We start from the raw sequence: 20217 nt of genomic DNA, 5'->3' as shown, positions 1-20217 counted from the left end.
TCAATGATTCAGTTCTTCCTCCAAAACTATATTGTGTAGGTTTGTCATAACCATGCTCTGTTTGCTTGTACAATTTTTTGCCCCATTGTAAGAACATTGTTATGTGCTGTTTAGAAAAGAGATTTGTTAAATATTCAAAAATACCATTCGTTGGTAACATAAAACATGGTTTGAGTATGTTTCATGAGGCAGTATGATTCGCCACTGCTGTTGTGACTGACAAAGGGGCCACACAGAATTGAATTTTTTTATTTTTTTATATTTATGCTACGCGATGTTCGGAACTCAAATATCACTGTCCCAAAGCTTTTCGAAGCAACCCTCAGAAATTCCCGAGAAAATAGACTTCGAAGTTATCTGAGTGACTTTAACACCCTAATGAGTTTATTTATTTCGACAGGCTGTGTGGCTCTGTTATAAAATGCACAACTGCCACACAGCTCTCTCTTTAAGGCTTTTATATTTAAATGACATAGGTATTCAAACTGGAAAGATATAATGAAAAAAAGACTGAAACAAGACTCGTACCTCCAATTACCAGTCAGAAGCAGTTGATTGTTATTTTCCTCACTTTTATTATTTTATGCACCATGGAAATGCTGCTAGAATATGCACCTTTGTTTAAAAATCTGCATTGGCCATGAATTCAATCCAGGCCACTCATATGCCAGGTGTGAATTCTACCTCATAGCCGCATAACCAGTTGAAAGATCGATCTTTCTTTGGGATCTTCAACACACTCTGAAAACTTCAAATTCAGTATTCTCGAATTTTTGAAAGTTGTATGAGACTGCTTTGACTGCATGATACTTGAGTTCTGAACTTCAGATATTATAAATTTAAAATAAAAAGAAATATAAAATTTTTGTCATATTTATTTGTTTTCTATCTTTCTGCTAGTTGCTTTAAATTCGTGAAGATATATACTGTCTATGCAACTAAATGAAGGCAGTTTGTTTTTTGCCATACGCGTTTTGCTTCATTTATTTGGAAAGCATCATCAGTGGCCTGAAATACATGTTTCTTTCTATATACATACAGTAAACATATTATGTGATAGATGGTCTCAGGAAATCCAGTTATTCCGGAATATTGAGCCAGATGTATGACTATCAAGACTTTCTGTTGAACTCCGAAATTCTGCTAGGTCATTATTCATTTTTGTTTAAAAGAAGTCAAATTCTCATGATGCAACACATCTGTTGATATTGATCTGCTCCCCCTCCCCCTTCCTCTCCCTAAGTCATTCCAGTGCTAGCTTTTTCACAGAACTCCTTAATGAAGAATACTCAAATCATTTAATGACCTGTTCCCAAGGGATGGAAAGACTGTAATTACTCATAAAACACACTCACGGTAATTAAGAATGTTTTTGTGACCCTTGTCAGCTAGTGTGGAACTCTCTGTTTGGTAAGTTTCTCACCTTAATAGTTTCAGTTGCTCTGCTGAGAATTATATGGGATTTTCATGCAGCATTCTTATACACACTCAGATCAAGTCTATATCACATAATTAGAAAAGGAGTATTCCATGAGCATTCCAGTAGTATTGGGCTTAGTTGGTTCTGGGACTTTTTGCTAATTTTACTTGTTTTAATTTGTGATTATTACTTCTAAACAGAAGATCCCGACCATCGATCAGACTCCTGAGTGGAGGAAGAACTAAAGAACTAAAAGAATTGAAAACAAATAAGTTGCCAGGTCTGGACAGAATCCTGAATAAGGTTTATACATTGTACTCTGTGTCATTGGCACTTTACTTAGCTTGCATTTATCACATATTTCTCACCCAGTGCGAAGTCCCAATCAACTGGAAAAAGAAAAATGGACCCACAAAATTGCAGTCTAATATCATTAACATCATTTTGTTGCAGAATTCTTGAACATATTCTCAGTTTGAATATAATAAATTTTCTGGATACAGAAAAGCTTCTATCCACAAATGTGCAGATTTAGAAAGCATTGCTTATGCAAAATTCAGCTTGCCCTTTTCTCACATGAGATCCTGTGAACTGTGGATGAAGGGCAACAGGGACATTCAATTTTCCAAGATTTCCAGAAAGCAGTTTGACATGGTGCCCCACAGGAAACTGTTAACGAACGTACGAGCATATGGAATAGGTTCCCAGAAATGCAAGTGGCTCGAAGACTTCTTAGTAATTGAACCCAATGTATTGTCCACATTGATAAGTGTTGATCAGAAGCAAGGATTTAGTCAGAAGTTCACCATGAAAGAGTGATAGATCCGCTCTTATTCTCTATATACATAAATGATGTGGCAAACAGGGTGACCAGCAATCTGTGGTTGTAGTATATAGGAAAGTATCGCCATTGTGTGACTGTATGAGGGTACAGGTTGACTTATTAAACAGAATTTCTATCTGGTGTGACGAATAGCAGCTTGATCTAAATTTAGAAAAATGAAAACAAATGCAGACAAGTAGGAAAAACAATCCTATAATGTTGAAACACAGTATTAATGGTATGCTGCATGGCAGTCATGTTGATTAAATATAGAGGCAAAATATTGCAAAACAATGTGAAATGGAATAAGCACGTGCTGACAAATGTGAGTGAATGGTCGAATTTGATTTATTGGAAAAATGCAGCTCATGTATAAAAGAGGTCGCGTATATAACACTTGGGCGACTCATTCTTGAGTACTGTTAGTGTTTGGAATCCCCTACCAGGTTGAATTAAAAGAAGACATTGAAGCAAATCAAAGCGACTTTGCTAGATTTTTTACCAGTAGGTTCGGTCAATAAGGAAGTGTTAAGGAGATGCTTTGTGATCTCAAATAGGAATCCCTGGGGCAGGGAGACGATGTTCTGTTCATGAAATGCTGTTGAGAAAATTTAGAGAACCGGCATTTGCAGCAGAGTGCAGAACAATTCTACTAGCTCCAACGTACAATTTGCGTACGGATCACGGAGTCTAGATCAGAGAAATTAGAGTTCATACAGAGTGTTATAGACAGTCATTCTTTCCTCCCTCCATTTGTGAGTGTGACAGGAAAGGGAATGAGTAGTAGTAGTAGTAGTAGTACAACAAAGGACCGTTTTCCATGCATTGTTTGGTGGGTTGCAGAGTATGAAGATTAGTGCTTAATGTTCACTGTAGCATTAAGTATGCTGCTGGATGTCTCGTTATATGATTGTGACAGAGAACTGTGTAGTAAGTCAGTTGAAAGTCTAGTCCCAGTTAAAGCTGATCTGCAAGTACAGTCGACAGCACTAAAACTGGCAACCCCTCAGAATTCTCTGTCTGGGCATCAGCACAATCTGCCAACACTGTCTGATGTGAAAGTTTCAGGGTGACATACTGTCTTCTGCTCCAACTGTCAGTGTTGTACCTGTCCTTGGTCTAGTGCTAAATGTCCCTCAATATAGATATAAAGTTCCTAGTTCAAGTCTCCTTATTCCTTTATATTTGTTAACCACATTCAGCTGTCTGCTCAAGTTATCAGTGTGATGGAACCTTAAAGAAAATTTTCATCACTTTCTATCCCACCAGTTATAGCAAACCTTCCACAAAAGTGTTAGTGGTTGCATCAAGAGCAGAAGAGTTTCTGTATGAGAGTTTCCTCACCATACAGCAGCCCCCGGCCACTTGACATCAGCCACCACCTGGCCAGGTGAACGAAACATGGTGCATCTTGGGCACATTTCTGCTCTCACAGTGGTAGGCATAAAATTGTTTCTTATGGTGGTTTGATTTTCCATACAAAGTAAGTTCTGTAAACAGAGTGAACACTCTGCAGTTACACAACGTGCTTAGGTTACTAGGAGTGTGTTTATCAACTGTCATTTTCTTATTTGGAGTTCTAGCATTTGTCTCTCAGTTATGAATTGGCTTTTTCATACTTGAATCTTATAAACATCATTTAAGCATTATGTAATAGCCGTAGGTGGAAAAAGGTCTAACTTTGGCAACTTACTGTTTGTTTTGGGTTTAATTGATGTGTGAAGGCTGTGAAGCTGCTTTAAATGTTTGTGCCACATGTGAGGGGGGAGTGCTGTCAGATAAATAACATCAGAAAAGAATTTTCTCATTTTAAGAAAGAACGTCTGGTATGGATGAGTTTCCACACTCAGAAAGTTTCTATTACTGACATATATGATGAACCATGACAATGTACATATATGATGAACCATGACAATGTAACATTTGTGCAGTATTTGCATTCAGTAGGACAAGGTTCAGAAGCTAGTTATAGGGGTAATAAATCTGTCACCAAGCAAGATATGAAGTGCATTTTTGCCTGGAAAGGAATTTCCTTGATAGTTGTTAAATAAGGAGCAGGGAAGGTGAACATTTGAGGGTACAAGATCAGAAGTAGTGCATGAGTGATGAATACCCCCGGATAGTTTTGTTTGTGAAATCAGCAGTGTGTGTTGTCATATAGTGGCATTGACACATTTTTGTTGGTCATTTCTCTTACAGTGTGACTGAAAGGTGTCTCAATTGTTAGCAACAAATACCAGCTTGTGATGGAGGAGTTCATAATGCACAACACAGTATCATTTTAGTACCATCAGATGCAAAATATTATCTTTTCGCACTGCCCTTTGTTCAAGGAAATGTCTTTCATATGGATTTAGCCAGTAATTTCTTCTAAAGGAGTAAACATAAGGCCATCAGACTATTCACAAGTAACAATATTGCATAGGAATGTTCAATGAGTGAACTGACGATGTTCAAACAAAAACGAAGTAGTAGTCGCCCCTTTCATTTTTGTTGCTTTGAATTAGAGTATGTAGTACTCCTAAACCTGACTTCTGAACCTTGGCTATCGAAAGCAAATGTCACACAAAGGTTAAATGATTGCAGTTCGTCATATACGTCAGTTGAGTCTTCGTGAATGTGGAAAGTGTTTTCTGACATGATTTGTCCAACAGTACTCATATTGCCCATGACAAATGTTTCAAGCTGCCTCTGCAGCCTTCGCCTGTGTATTAGGCCCAAAGTGAACAATATGACTCAAATGTTAGACATTTTCCACTTGCAACTCTGTTTTATAATTCTGAAACATTATTTATAGGATTCTAATATGCATAACCCAATTCATAACTGCAAGACAAGTACTAGAACATCAAATAAGAAAATGACAATTCTTAAACATGCCCATAGCAGCAAGTTACGTATTTTTGTAATTGCGCATTTGTTACTATGTTTATCAAAGTTATTTCTTGCAGAAAATCGAACTGTAATAAGAAACAATTTTAGGTTTATCAATGCGAGAGCAGAAATGTGCCCAAGGTGCGCCTTGCCGCCTTATCTGGTCAGACAACAGGTGCTGGCGGGTGGCCGGTTGCTGGCGACCACTGTAGGACAAGGAAACTCGTTGAGCAGAAACTGTTCTGATCTTGATGCAACTAAGAACTCTTACTCAGAATGTTTTCCTATTACTGTATTCTGGTGGGCTACAAATTGCAGCAAATTATCTTTGAGATTCCATCATACTGATACTGTTAGCACACAAACAAAATGCAGTAAAAAAGGGTGGGGGGGGAATGAGGTGACTCGAATTTACGGCTTTATTCTAAATTGTGTGATGCTTAGCATTAAACCATGAGGAGATACAGCACTGCAATAGCTCAGACAAAAGACAACACTTCTGCATCCTACAGTGTTGCTAAATCATGCAGGTATCTGAACTTACAATTTGCAGTTGCTTTGACTCTTCCTTCACCACCCTGGTCTGGTGTTATCCTTTCTCCAAATCATGTACTCTTGAGTAAGTTGCATAACTATGATGGGGAAATGGCCAGTTTTATTCTGTTTTTTTGTTTTTTAAATAAAGCAGCAACTTTCATGATCTTTTAATTATGTAATTTTTGAAGTAGTTAAAAGTGTGATTAATGTGCAAAGAGAGAGACTTGGCCCATTGCTGGCACATGATGTAGTAATATCAGTATACACAAAGACCTTCATAGCTCATCCACATTCAGTGGAAGTATTTCTTTTAGTAATGACATATAGTCTTTTAGTAAGCTACCATACAGAAGTATGTAATTTTGTAATTAAAAATATACATTGCAGCTAGCCAACCAAATACAACAAAAAAATTTCTCTTTACAGTTGAAACATGAAATAGCCAAATTCCAATTGTAATTTTAATTTGCCATGTATCAGAATTTTATCTTCAGTGTTAAGATCAAATCATATATGTGTCTGTTTTAATGTTTCCTGTTACGTGTCATTACTGTTTTGTTGTCACATAAGACATAGTGTTGGCCTGTTTGTTATATGTTGTGATGTATGTAACATTATTGATTTTAAGGTTAAACTGGAGCATGACTTTGGTTTTGAGGATGATGTAGTGATGGTGAACCTGGAACAGTCAATGGCAGAACTGAAACGTCATAAACTGGATTATGCAGGATCACCCCCACCACATGAACTTCCAAAGCGACCATTTGGACAATTCTCTGAACCAACATTTGAAAGAAAAGTGGGTCGGCGGAGCCATGAATTTAGTGCAATTGAGAAAGCAACCAAAGAAAGTGTTGTTTTGCGAAGAGATGCAGCAGTAGCTGAACACAATTCTAGCAACTCAAATAGCAACAATAGAAATTCAAGAGTGTCAGTTGGTGATGGTCTGAGTGGTAAGTTGCTTTATGTAACTCATCTCTGATATTGACCATCATACACATAATTTATACATTTCATGAAAATATTTCCATTGTCGTAATATTTCATGAGAATGTGACGTGTGCATTGCATGGGAATTACACAAGTGCAAATCTTTGATAATTGCAATTATTTATTATTGAATTTGTTTGTGTGCCTGTGTGTGCATTTTGTAATTTTTTAATACAATGCTCACATCAGTAATTATTGTAGTAATGCATTGTTCAAAATGTCCTGTTTGGAGTGCTGATGATATCATTTGTGTGCAAAAGTGTAGTGTTGAAAACTATATATGAATAGTTATCAAAGTACTTTGCTGTTAATCCATTGCAATTCTTGCCTGCTTCTTCCCTTTGTAGATTTTGGCATGTATCCACAGTACCTTGTTAATACTTATGCAAAGAAGGCAATTTATTGTCATTAGTAGTACCTTTATTTTATCTTTTGTGTATACTAGCTGTATGAATCACAGCCAGTAGCCTTGTGCTTTATCTTGCGAACAATGAACAAATTCTAAAAAGTTAAACAGTGCTAATTTTTGGGTTCATTAACTTATTTAAGAGTGGGGTTGATATTCACTACAGAAACTCCATGAGTGTTAGCATTGGCAAAAAACATGCCAAATTGCATTTAGTTGTCCGATTAGCAAAGTTTTCAGGTGAAAAGTAAGGCCCTAGAAATAATTATGTAGTATTCAGTAACAAAGAGACACATTTAAATAAATTCCCATTTTGGGTAAACATAAAACCACACTCCATAAAAAGTAACAGAAAATGGCAGTGTTAAGTTTTTCCAATAATTTAGGCTAGATGGGGCAATTTGTAATGCGGCAGTCTTTAAAAGAGTTCTATGTAGGGCTTTGTGCATCAAAAAGTGGAATAACAGTGAATAGAAGCTAGAAAACTTCAAGCGGCAGATGTAGAATGACATGCAATGAAAATGACATCCAACAAGTGGCCCAGGCAATTGACTGAATTATTCTAGGGATCAAAAAACATATGAATTAAAAAAAAACTGAAAAATTGTTCTGAATTTGCAGGATCATCAGGGCATTAGACATATCTTGAGCAAACTGAATGGTGTCAAAATTGCAAAGCAAGTGTATGGTTCGTGGCAAATTTATAAAATAAGATGCATTGACATATTTGCCCATTCTATTGGTTTTTAAGATTTTAAAAATAAATCCAGACTTTTATAAGAAAATATTGTAATCTCCCCTATCTTCACAGTTCCATTGCTTCCATCTGAATCTTTGGAAATAATGTATGATCTGTGATTCCTACAGCTGTATTTTCTCCACCCCACCCCAGATTTTCACTGTTAAGTAACATTAGGTTTCAGTTACTAAGGCATAATCAATATCATGAAAGTGAAAACATGCATGAGCTGCTTACTTTTGTATTTTTCATTTCATACCTTTTTGTAAAATGAATGTTCTGAGCATATCTGTTGTCAATCTTTGTGTGCTGCACTGTGCTACTGTGTTAATATATTTTTCAATATTTATTGTACAAAGTCTTCCTTATTTAAAAAAATAATTAACACAAACTATGTTCTAATTGTTGATATACTTCAGTCAGTATTAAAGTTTGCATGAAGTTATTTTTTGTGTACTTCCTGTTTATTATTGTGATTCATTTCTTCCATTGGTGATGGTTAACTGCACCATTTTTTTACACATTTCACAAAATAAACCCGCACTTGAGTTCATTCAAAAATAAATGCTTTACAACACGAGGTACCTAGTACACACTTTAGTGTTAGTGTGTTATTTTGGAAGCATGATCTCAGTTTCCTTCTTCTTTCCCATCCTTCCTGAAGTGTTGTCACTGTTCTCAGGTAACCACCATGAATTACAAAACATTGTTTTTTTTTAAAACAATTGTTCATTTCTGTGTTATAAAATGCCTTTTAGCTTGACAGTTTCTTGCACTGTACATTTCTAAAGGCTTTCTTCATTGAGTGTGTTGGTAAATCATTTAAGAGTATGCAAGTTTTATGAATGTAAGCTGAACTTTAAAATAGCTGAATTCTTAATGGCAAATTGTCATATCTGAAAATAAGTCTGTCTATTTACGCAGCTTCCTTCCAGTTCAGTGGAATTCACTTTTGATTGCAACATTATCTACAGTGATGTAGTTGACACTTATAAGCAAGAAAAATAAATGTAGGATTCTTGAAAACATTCCTTGAGGAAACTTTTATTATTTCACTGTAATTAGTTTCAGCGGGAATCCATCCTCACATGGCTACGTCTTTGTTTACATTCCTTCCCTACAATATTCTTTAGCATTTCTGGCAACTACCAGCTAATATTTATGTTTTCAGGTGTGCTGATAATGAAAATGTAAGATTAGCTCTCATTTTGAAGTTATGAGGCCGTACGTTATTGCCTATATAAGCTTAAGCATTTATTTAGCTTGGAGTTATCCCTTGGAGAAAGGTCACTGGAGGCACAGCAGCTTTGCCTGGCATTCATATATTTGTGCTGGTGATACCCTGATTGATATCCAGCAGTAATCTGCTAACGTTGATGTGCTCTATTTTCCATGGTATTTCATTACCATGTCTGAAATTGGCTGGTGGAAGTGTTCTCTGTACTCATTGGTTACAGCACCAAAGTTGTCAGGAAAGAAGTCCAAGTGGGAATCTTTTTGCACCCCATTCTACTGTAGCAGTGTGGAAGATTTGCCACAAGACCTGTAAACTTTCCTGCTGCCTTATTTCCTAGGAAGTTTGTTTACACTTGAACAAAGGCATCCCAAGCTAATGGAATTGCCTTGATAAGACACCTTTAGAATGGTACAGTTTGTGGGTCTGGAGACCCATGAAAATATCCTCTTTTATTTTTCCCTCACTAAGATTTGGAAATTTCTTGCACAGATAGAAAAATCCTTCCCCAGTTTTGAGCATGACCTTAACAAAATTTTTCATTTGGCCCAATTTCATGTGAAGAGCCACAAGGGACAGAAACAGGCAGTCCATCTCCATGAGGCACTGGTCGCATGGATGATGCTATGTTAGGATGGTCAAGCAAGACTTTTCTTCTTGGAAATACCATATGTTAATGGAGTTGTCACATAAAAGCAACAATCAATCTCATGGTTTGATGGCTCTCGCCAGATCATAGTTATAGCAAAGTCCATGAAGATCTTTTACAATTCAACCACAAATGAAGACCCGTAACACAAGATATGTTGCATACCTTAGGAGCCCAGGGCTTGTCCTGGTCACCAATTTCATAGCCAAAATACAATCTGTATGCCTTCCTGATATATGGCATTATTGGTCTCCTTTGCGATTTCAGTGTATTCTGTCCGCAAATGTAGCATAAAGTGGAACCACTGGTTGCATGGACGATGCTATGTTAGGATCGTTAAGGAAGACTTTTCTTCTTTACGAGTCATTTTCAATCACAGGATTTACAATGACCACATGCACTGACTATACTTCAGTAACATGTTCATCCAGCACATGATCAGGACAGAGTGCAGCAGACTGAAACTACACTTAAAAAGGAACATGCTCCGCTCCTCCCTTCCCCTCCCCGTCCCCCTCCCCCTCAACCCTTGTTGCTACAGGCCCGGGCTAAAGATAGCGACAAAATACACAAAGCTCTTGTTGCCTCAAACTTCATGACTGTCTACCAACAACGGGATTTCCAAGCCTGTATGGGAAGAGATTGACAATGAATTCCAATTGTCAAACACTATGCAAATTCATCATTGGAGTATACTGTTTGCTTTCACGAAGTTGATATTGATTTCATGCCAAACTAATCCATTACATTTCCACAATATATAGAGTACAGTGTACTCAATATGTATATGAGATTCAGACATTTCAGACACAAAGTAAAAAGTTCAAAGATACATGTAATCTTAAAATAAAGCTGCCATCAACCTGAAAGTGGAGTTGAGCACCTTGCTGCTATTGGAGGTGGTATGCTCTTGGTCTTTTGATCAGTTAACTGACCTATGCAGCCAGTAATAGGGAGACTTCTAGAATGCAACTTGATGTTTCACTTACACAAGACATTGCTAAAAGTGAAAGAAGTGATCAGTTAATCAAAAATTATAGAAATTACTCGGTTCAGACTGAACCTTTTGATTTTTAGAAGGCATGTAGCCACTCGGACACAGAACCACTCATCAGTAATGTAAATGTTGTCATCTGATGATAGGCCTCAGCTTCAAACTAGTCATAATATAAATGAATGTAAGAAATGAATAAGCAGACCTTTTGAAGCAAACGTAATTACAGAGACTGCAGACGACACTCAGGACAGAGGAAAATAATCTGACAAATTTTCCTTCTTTTTGTTTTAACAGTTTTTTTAATCTGCTCGTGGAGTCACTTTCTATAAAATAGATAGATATCTAGATATTACTGTGGAAAAAGTATACCATGGTTCTGAAGCAGATCTGCAAATTCTTTTAAAACTTTTACTCAAAACAGCAGTAATAAATCATAAAAATTCACAGAAAGCATTATAACATGAAATTTGTTAGTGGTACAAAAATAACATGCATTAAAAAATGTCTTTGTGCTTTCATACTGTTTGTAGAGATGTTACTTTTTCACCAGACTTAAATATCAAATATGTAGGAACACAAAGTAGCAATTGAAAATAAGAAAGGCAAACCATTGTGCTACTTGTTCTGTTTTTCCACTGTAAGAAGACAGAGCATTGTAATTGTTTACTTACCACTTCTAAATGAGACAAATCTAGTAGAGGTTAGTAGAGGTTTTCTCTAGTCTCTGTGTTCATAAAGACTGCCATTCACCAGTTTAAAACAAAATATAGAAACAGTTGTAGAAGATGGCTGCATCACGGTCACCATAAAGATGAATTGGACCATATTTTTTTAATATATTTATGAACACACACAATGATACCGTTGTGCAGTGAGCACTTCTTGCCTAAGCAATAAGTTACTGCATTTTTTCTGTAGTACAGAAGCAATCAAAGATGTGTAAAACAGCCACCACTATCAGTGGCCTCAAAAATCAGTTTTTTCTTGTAAATCTGCAAAATGTAGTATCATAAAATGTACACAGTGTATCTTCTCTTGTTTAATTTCTCATTTGTGTTTGCACATGTAAACTTGAACCATCTGATCTATGTACTGTTTAATCGTAATTCATGATTTTATACTTCTCAGTCAACTCTAACAACCTTCTTGGAAACACAATGGGCCCTAATCTTCCTTCCTTGTACTTCTTAAGTTGTACGTCATAGCATACTTTCGTATTTCCCATATTGAAAACATCTATCTGTAAGAAAGTTGCATATAACATTTGCCAAAACATTTATCATCTTCGTTATTGGTAAATCTACCCATAAATATGTTCTATAAAGGGACTATGACATAAAGTGAATCCCATTAGTGAAGAATATTTATTGTGGGATAAAATGGGATATTGAAATGGGGTTTCAGTTCAGCCGCAGACATAAGTCTAAGTAATAACTCTTTTACCAGTGTTTATATTCTGCAAAACACAGAAAAATTTATCATCTTTGTGAAAAAAATAGGGCCATCAAAAAGGCAAAAAATTAATCGGACTACTGAGATAAAAACTAGAACAGTGTGCAAGTTCATTATTAACTATTATTGGTACAACATACACTGGTGGGTTAACATGTTTCAGTGCATTCTTCATCCATCTTCCCCCTCCTCCCCTAATCTGAAACCAGATTTAGTAAATCGTTAGACAACCAATGTCCAATGGAGTGCATTTGGCAGCTGGTCCACAAACTAATTTACAGCTACAATATACAGTAGGCAACTGTCATCATATTCGCAACAAAATCTTCCTAGGGAGAGATGGAGTATCATCCTAATATCTTGTAGTAAAATGAATTCAATATGTGGAATCTTTTCTTCGGTCAGGTTGTCAATTTGTTTTAGATGGTAGTACATGTATTTGAGACTGAGGCTTGCTTTGAGGTACAAGTGTAGGCAGCATTTCTGGAAATAAGTATTCCAGTTTTACTGTGTTGATTGAGATGGCAGTAGTTTTACCACTCAGTACAATATCCAGTTTTTGTTTTTCTATTTTAATCACTCGTTGTGAGACTGTGAACAGAGCATATTAAAATGGTTTGATGCTATCTGTATGCAACATTACTTGCATGCACGTTTGTAGTCCTGATGTCCAAAGATAGGTATGGTTCGCGTCTGGAGGTGAAAGCATGCAACATGGTTCCTCAGGCGACAAATGAAATCTGACAGGCCAGTAAACTAGGAATGGTTCGTGTCTGGAGGTGAAAGCATGCAGCGTGGTTCCTCAGGCGACAAATGAAATCTGACAGGCCATGGCCCAAAATGTTTCACCATATAAAAGCTTCACTGAGAATGTAATTAGTGTCAAGGACCAAGTAAGACAATAGGTAATGCAATTGTGCAGTTGGTGATATGACACATCCATGTAGCTTTTAGGGAAAGATGCTGTCACTCAATGATATCATTGCTTGCAGGATGGTAACTGATGATGGAAGGTGCCACTGAATTTGCCGAGATGGGTAAATAACTCTGACTCAGATTATCAGTTGTGGTCCATAGTAATGTGTAGTGGACAAACAAAGCGAGAAACTCATTTGAAATGAAGGCAGAGGCTAGCATCTCCACCAATATGTTCCAGCTTGTATAGCTTCCATCCAGTGGGTAAAAAAGTCAGTGGCACCCAATAGGTAACAGATATTAGGAGGAAGTGGACCCACACCATCAGTGAGCACATGCGCAGAGCACATTGCTGTGTCTGGAAATTCTCCAATGGACACATGCCCATGACAGGCTGTGATGACGTCCGTGGTCTACAACTGGATCATAAGTACCTAATTGCTTCATATGCAGACAGAAGCTCATGATTGTAAACACACCATTTCCTTTGAGAAGTGGAGAGCTTACATGACAAGGAGGCAAATGATTGTCATGTGCCATAGACGTGGGGTTACACTGCACCGATAGGTGTATGACTGGCATAGACTACTAACACGAGTGGTGCATCCAATGCAGGGTGTGCCAGGATTGCAACATTTGCTAGACTTTGTTTCACTTAAAAACAGAGCTCATCTCATCTGTCCAGTGGATGGATGAATTCCACAGAGGGTAGGCGAGTCCTCCATAGTTCTGAGACCAGTAAGTGCTGCAGCTTGTGGTTCTTGCAACTCGTCTGAGTGAAGTAAATGTTGCCAGTAAAAATTTGGCGTCCCCGAGAAACACAATAATCCCTGAATGGTTTCTACTATGGGATACACATGATCGCTTCCACTTTCTCGGGTAGTGGCAGTGATCACGCAGGCAAAATTAGTTGGCACAGAGGTGATCTGAGGTTTACTGAGAACACACTTAGCAGTGTTCAACACCACACGATGCTCTTCTAGGTGTTTGAAGATCTTCACGTGGTGTTGCAGATGCTGTTCTGCTGTGGCTGAAAAGATGAGAACATCATTAAAGTATGTAAAACATAATGACAGTTCATGCAACTCAGTCAGTGAACCACTGCCATGATTGATCAGCATAGTGCAAACTGGATGTCAGATAATGAATATTGAACAAGTTGATGGAGTGACTATAGCAGTATGAAATGTCTTCGTTTGCCACAGGAATTTGCATAAAAGCATTTGCATAATCTGGTACGCTAAACACAGTTGCAACACCGAGGCATAGTAGGGTATCTGATTGTTTTCTGGGAATCAACTTAAGTGATTAATTATGTCATTTTATGGTCATAACATGTTTATTTTTTTCATGAAAGTTTTTTGTAGGAAGTGAAATTCAAATAATTTGAAAGCTTGCTAAAACACTCAATTTGAGCTGTGTGATGCCTGTGATGTCACTAGTTAGTATGCTGCTCCTAATGTCGTAAAGGTCATTCACAGATATATCTTGTTTTGTAATTTGAGTTTTGGAAAATGGGTTACAAATGGTGTGTAGTACCACATTGTACAAATACATATTTAAAAACTCCCGAAAATTTGTTTTCGAGTGTTGTAAAGAATGAGAACATGCATAAAATTTGGTTGTAACTCACTTATAGAGGTCCAAATGAGATAGCGATCACTAAGTGTATTTATTTCTGTGAGGATGATTTTGATGTAAGAAAACACTCCACGCGCACATGTTGTCACTTCTAGTGTAGTAGGTGGCATGCTATAGTTTACTTTGTATGTAATACAGTTATGTCAGAGCTTTAAATCCTATATCATATTACAAAATTTTAATATTTCTTTTCATTTTACACCTGATTAATTTGAGATGAATCACAAGGATAGTGTTAAGAAACTGTATTTCATGCCTGAGGTAGCTCTTATTCTTAAGAATCTGAGAAACCATTTAAGAATAATGTGCCACTTCCAGTTGTTTCCATTGAGCCTGTTGTAAAGCTTTACAACTGTGAAAGAGAGAAAAAACAGAACATTGCTTGGAATGTACAAGGAAATGCAATAAGACCAAGTCATTATGATAAAATAAAAGTTGCCCCTGCATAATCCCTTCTAAATCATAGTGTTTCAGCAGCAGTTAAGCATGCAGTAGAGCAACAGATGCTTTAAGGTTCTGCTGTGTCAATTGTTTTATAGACATAACTTTACAGTGGTTTAACTTTGAGGAACACAAAAACTGCAATTTTTAAAGCTCTTGAAGGTGAATAGTTGATACTCAGCAGTTCCCCATGATTGTTATTACACTATCGGAAAACTTGAAAATTGAGAAGAGAGGTACTTGAAGAACAGTAGTAGTTGTGGCAACAACCACAGCAATGAACAGTCAGAATTATCTTCCAAATGAAATAGTTCTGACTGGTTTTTGTGTGGGCTTCCACAAGTTGCCCTGGAAAACCTTTTCAGCATGGTCTGAGCAAATAGTCCAGTTACAGATTCCCTCAGTTTCAGTTCTGTGGTTTATTGCCGTGCCACAGTACTTCCATCCTAGTCACCAAGCAATGCAGTTTTCACATTTCTTATTTCCAGAACATAAAAATCTGGGTTATGAAACTTCCTGGCAGATTAAAACTGTGTGCCCGACCGAGACTCGAACTCGGGACCTTTGCCTTTCGCGGGCAAGTGCTCTACCAACTGAGCTACCGAAGCAAGACTCATGCCCGGTACTCACAGCTTTACTTCTGCCAGTATCTCGTCTCCTACCTTCCAAACTTTACAGAAGCTCTCCTGCGATACTGGCAGAAGTAAAGCTGTGAGTACTGGGTGTGAGTCGTGCTTTGGTAGCTCAGTTGATAGAGCACTTGCCCGCGAAAGGCAAAGGTCCCGAGTTCGAGTCTCGGTCGGGCACACAGTTTTAATCTGCCAGGAAGTTTCATATTAGCGCACACTCCGCTGCAGAGTGAAAATCTCATTCTAAAATCTGGGTTGTTTTTGAAGAACAAGGAGTTCGTAAACATATCAACTTTCAGAAGGTTTTCACTACCAGCCTCCAAAAATTTCCATTGTTACTTAAAAGCTGTAAACCCATCAGTAAATAACTAAACTGTTTGCAGAAAAAAGATGCAAAAACTTAAACTAACACTCCTATAATACTCCTACAACGCACATATAGCTTCGTCTTACTCCTAGCCTGTGATGTCACCAGAGCTGCAGCCAATGACAGAGTGTTTTTGATTTTGTGACCAAGTATTGAAATTTAATGATTTCTAAGCTTTAATTACATAAAAATAACATGTTTTGTGAGAATATTGACAGAAAATGTTGTTGAAATGTTATAATCACTCGGAATGCAACAATCTGAACCATATTTGCAACATACTAAAATAGCCTATTGTAATCCGTTAAGGGTACAATGTACCTATAAATGGTGGAAAAATCGAATTTTTTATGACTTTATTAAATTGTATAATCTTCCCTGATTACATTGGTATATACATTATAGGGTTTCAAATGAAAAATGACATATATATACCAAATTTTAAAGTTATGGTCATGTATGCTGCCACACCCCCATTATTTCTGTTACAGAAACCAATATTATTTAGAAAAGAACTATGAACTTTCTGTTTCCAGCGATTACACATATGATACATTGTATATGTTGGTAACAGTGCAGGTTTCTAGTGTCTGTAAATGATTATCTTTCCTAGTATTTATTTTTGTTTCGCTGAAGCAGTTTGTTCACATGTTACTCAATGTTTGTTGCCCAAGTGCTACATATATTTGTGGAAGTACATATCTTTTAGTGTGCAATAAACATGAACTATGACAAACATCAAGAAATTCAATAAAAGGAAATTCTGTGATAACCAGTTCACAAACAAAGCAAGCCGCGCTGTTGAAAGTAACCTATGTATCAGTTCTTCAGGGAAGAAACTCCCACATGGCACACCTCACAGTGATTCAAATTTTTGTGTTAACAATGATGCTGTTTGTAGTGGATTTGTTGTTGTTGTTGATTCGGGCATCTTATCTTCTTTGATAAAGGAAGTGGCGAAATGTACACAGTGTGACGGTGTAGGCTGTCTGGAAATAACTGAACAACAAAGCAGCAGGAAGGGTTTAGCATCAAAGTTAGCTGTTCTGTGTAGATCCTGCAATAAATCTACCTCAAAAATGACTTCGAACATTGTGCATAATTCATATGATGTGAATTTGTAGTTGGTCTATGCAGTTTGTGCAATAGGAAAAGGAAAAAAGGCTGCTCAAACGTTTTGTTGTTTGATGGACCTTCCTCCTCCTCCTCCTCCTCCTCCTCCTCCTCCTCCCAGTAGGTTCAGCAAGTACATAAAAATATTTTTTGGTGCCTTGGCGGTTGTGTCTAAAGCATCTATGGAACATGCAGTAGAAGAAATTGTAAATATTATTGGAACCAGGTACATTGCTGTTGCACTTGATGGGACATGGCAACGTGGAGGATATCGTTCCTTGAATGGTGTTGCAAGTGCTACTTCTCTGGAGAATGGAAAAGTTGCTGATGTTGAAGTGCTTATCTACCTGCCATGGTAACACTGAAGGACATATTGAACATCAGTATTCTAAGAATTATGATGGTTACAGTGGAGGTATGGAGTGTGATGGAGCTCCAAAATATTTCATAGGTCGGTCCCCGTCTATAACGTTACATATACGAAGTACCTAGGCGATGGGGACTCTAAAGCTATCAATAAAATTAATGAGTTCAATGTTTATGGTGATACCTTGGTAACAAAACATGTTGTGGACATGTGCAAAAATAGCTAGATTGAGGAAGCTACGAAGAGGAAAGGAAAGTTGCTATCTGATGGAAAATCTCTGTCTGACCAAGGGAGATTGACAAAAACTGAAACAGACCTTCTTAAGAATTATTATGGTGTGGCCATTAGATGAACTGCACCTCTGAATGATGATACAGCAATGAGAAAGCTGTATGGACCACCTACTTTCATAAGGTCTCCACAGATGACCACCCTGTTCACGGATTTTGCCCTAACAGAGCAGATTCTTGGTGTGGCTATCAAAAAGCAAAAGAAAGTGGTCAAATATACTATCATAAGCTTTCTCTTCCTGAGCCTGTTGGGACTCTGTTTTGCTTAGTAAATGTCTTCATGGGGGCACTCAGAATACAAATGAAAGTTTCAACCACTGCATATGGGAAAGATTACCCAAGAATGTTTTTGTAGTACTAAATACATTAAGAGTTGGTGTACTAGATGCAGTGATATGTTTCAATGATGGAGTGATAGGAGGGTTGCAAGCCCTGAGAAATTTAGGCATAAAATGTGGCTGATAAGGAAGACCAATTGCTTGCGTATGACTGACAATGGGTGCATGAACCTGAAAGATTCACTCTTAAAGTTACCAAAGAAGCAAGAAGTGCTAAAAGGAATGCCAAGAGGAAGCTTGAAGACGAAGAAATGTTGCAGGATGAAGACTATGCTTCAGGAATGTTCTGAGGCACAGTTTAATTGGACTCATATCTTCATTCGCAAATTCCCTCAAGTTGTATTTTTCAGAATTCAGGTACAAATATTTCCTGAAGTTTATGAAGCATTGCTTTAACTTTTTTTTGTAACTTGCAATAGTCCATACTCATGTAGTAGAAATTATAGAAAAACATAAAAATTTTATTAGGAAGAAAATTATAAAAATTAAAATGTAAGATGTGATACTTTTTTTATCCTTGTAATATACATAATAGGTGGAATTAAATAGTTTTAGTACCTCAGCCATCATGTCATGCATAGCTGGTAAAAAATTGGTCTCCTTCAAATGTATAACATTGGATTAAATGGGACCTCAATTTGAGGAAGTATTTTGGAAAAAAATTGTATCAATTTCTCTGTAATTTCTTTTAATAACCCTAAGCAGGGTCAAAAATATTGAAAATAGGTCTAATTTGTTTAGAAAGTGTGCTGCATCATGTGATATTAATAAAAAATCTGTAAAACATATACATTAAAAACAGTGCCTGAAAGAAATAGATGTTGATTTTTACATAAAATTGAGCTGGAAAAGTACCCTATATCCTAAATATTGGTTATGGATATACCTGGAATTGTTCGTGTGTTCAGTGCACAGCCACCACGTGCCATCCCTTTTGGGTGCAAGACAGAGGGGTGAAGACCAAGGACTACAAGAAGGGTGAATAAGAGCTTCCCTGAGCTTTGAGTTAAACTCCATCTGTTCAATCACAAAGTGACTGGGAGCTAAACATCTAGGACAGGATGAAACAGGCAGGCAATTGGTAATTTTGATGAAATGCTCAGTGTTGTGACTTACCTTTCTCTGCACACCATGTTGTCGGTTTATCGCTAGAAAATTGTTGAGCAACTTTGCATATCTACTTTTTGCTCAAGCTGGGCACTTATGAATTAATGCACTGCATCAGAATCCAGCAGTGGAAAGTCCAGTGAGCTGTCAGCAAGCTGTGTGTTTGCTACGTGAGGCAACGGATGGTAATATGCCAGGAAATCATTTCCAATTATAGACTCCGTGACATTCACAGCAGAAAAGATTCTAGACGAAGGCACAATGCAGCAACAAGTCCAGCTCAATATGTTCTGCACTGTTAGTGGCTATTGATGGATTATTAGCAGCATAAAGGCAGAATGAAATTGGTGGCCGGTAATTATACAAGAAAGCGCATGGATAAATACACAGATCCAAGTCTGTGTCCAAAATAAATTTGTCTGGTCTTCTGGATGCTAATATAGACACCGAGACACTGTCCGGAGCTATGTCTGACTGCTTCTGCTGTTTGCGTTGATGCCAGATGATGTGTACTTTGCAGACTTTACACCAAAATTCCTGGTGAAAACAGCATGTTGTTGGTGACTGTACTGTGCCACTTAGAGAGCAACATTCATTCCGGAACAACATTCATTCCGGAACGACGGCATAATTTTTTGCAATAATGACCTCTGTCCTTACTGTTACTGTGTCGAGGCAGCAGTTCACTCGTTTGACAAGCCAATGTCCATTTTGTCTGACAGTTGATCATAATCTGCCAATGTCAGTACTGTTGAAGAGGCATAGTTGCATGTTACCTCTACAATACTGATTGATGGTGGCATTGTTGCATCCTGAATCCTGTCTGTCAGATCCACAGTGGTGTCCAGTTTGAGATGCTACTATGGCTTTAACCTGAGACGGAAGTGG

At 37.4% G+C, this 20217-nt stretch overlaps 1 protein-coding gene across 2 annotated transcripts in view; it reads left to right on the top strand.

Annotated features, from left to right (window-relative positions):
- The window catches only part of LOC126255935 (USP6 N-terminal-like protein), a 158794-nt gene that overhangs the window by 76382 nt on the left and 62195 nt on the right, over window positions 1–20217 (top strand). For both annotated transcript variants that reach the window (XM_049955441.1, XM_049955442.1), the window contains exon 6: window positions 6283–6607. In XM_049955441.1, coding sequence (XP_049811398.1) covers window positions 6283–6607 — 325 coding nt within the window. The remainder of the gene's footprint in view (window positions 1–6282; window positions 6608–20217) is intronic.

The sequence above is a fragment of the Schistocerca nitens genome, chromosome 1 (assembly GCF_023898315.1).
Source record: "Schistocerca nitens isolate TAMUIC-IGC-003100 chromosome 1, iqSchNite1.1, whole genome shotgun sequence".
NCBI lineage: Eukaryota > Metazoa > Arthropoda > Insecta > Orthoptera > Acrididae > Schistocerca > Schistocerca nitens.
Note: the sequence above shows the minus strand (reverse complement) of the source record. Positions and strands in the feature narration are given on the sequence as shown.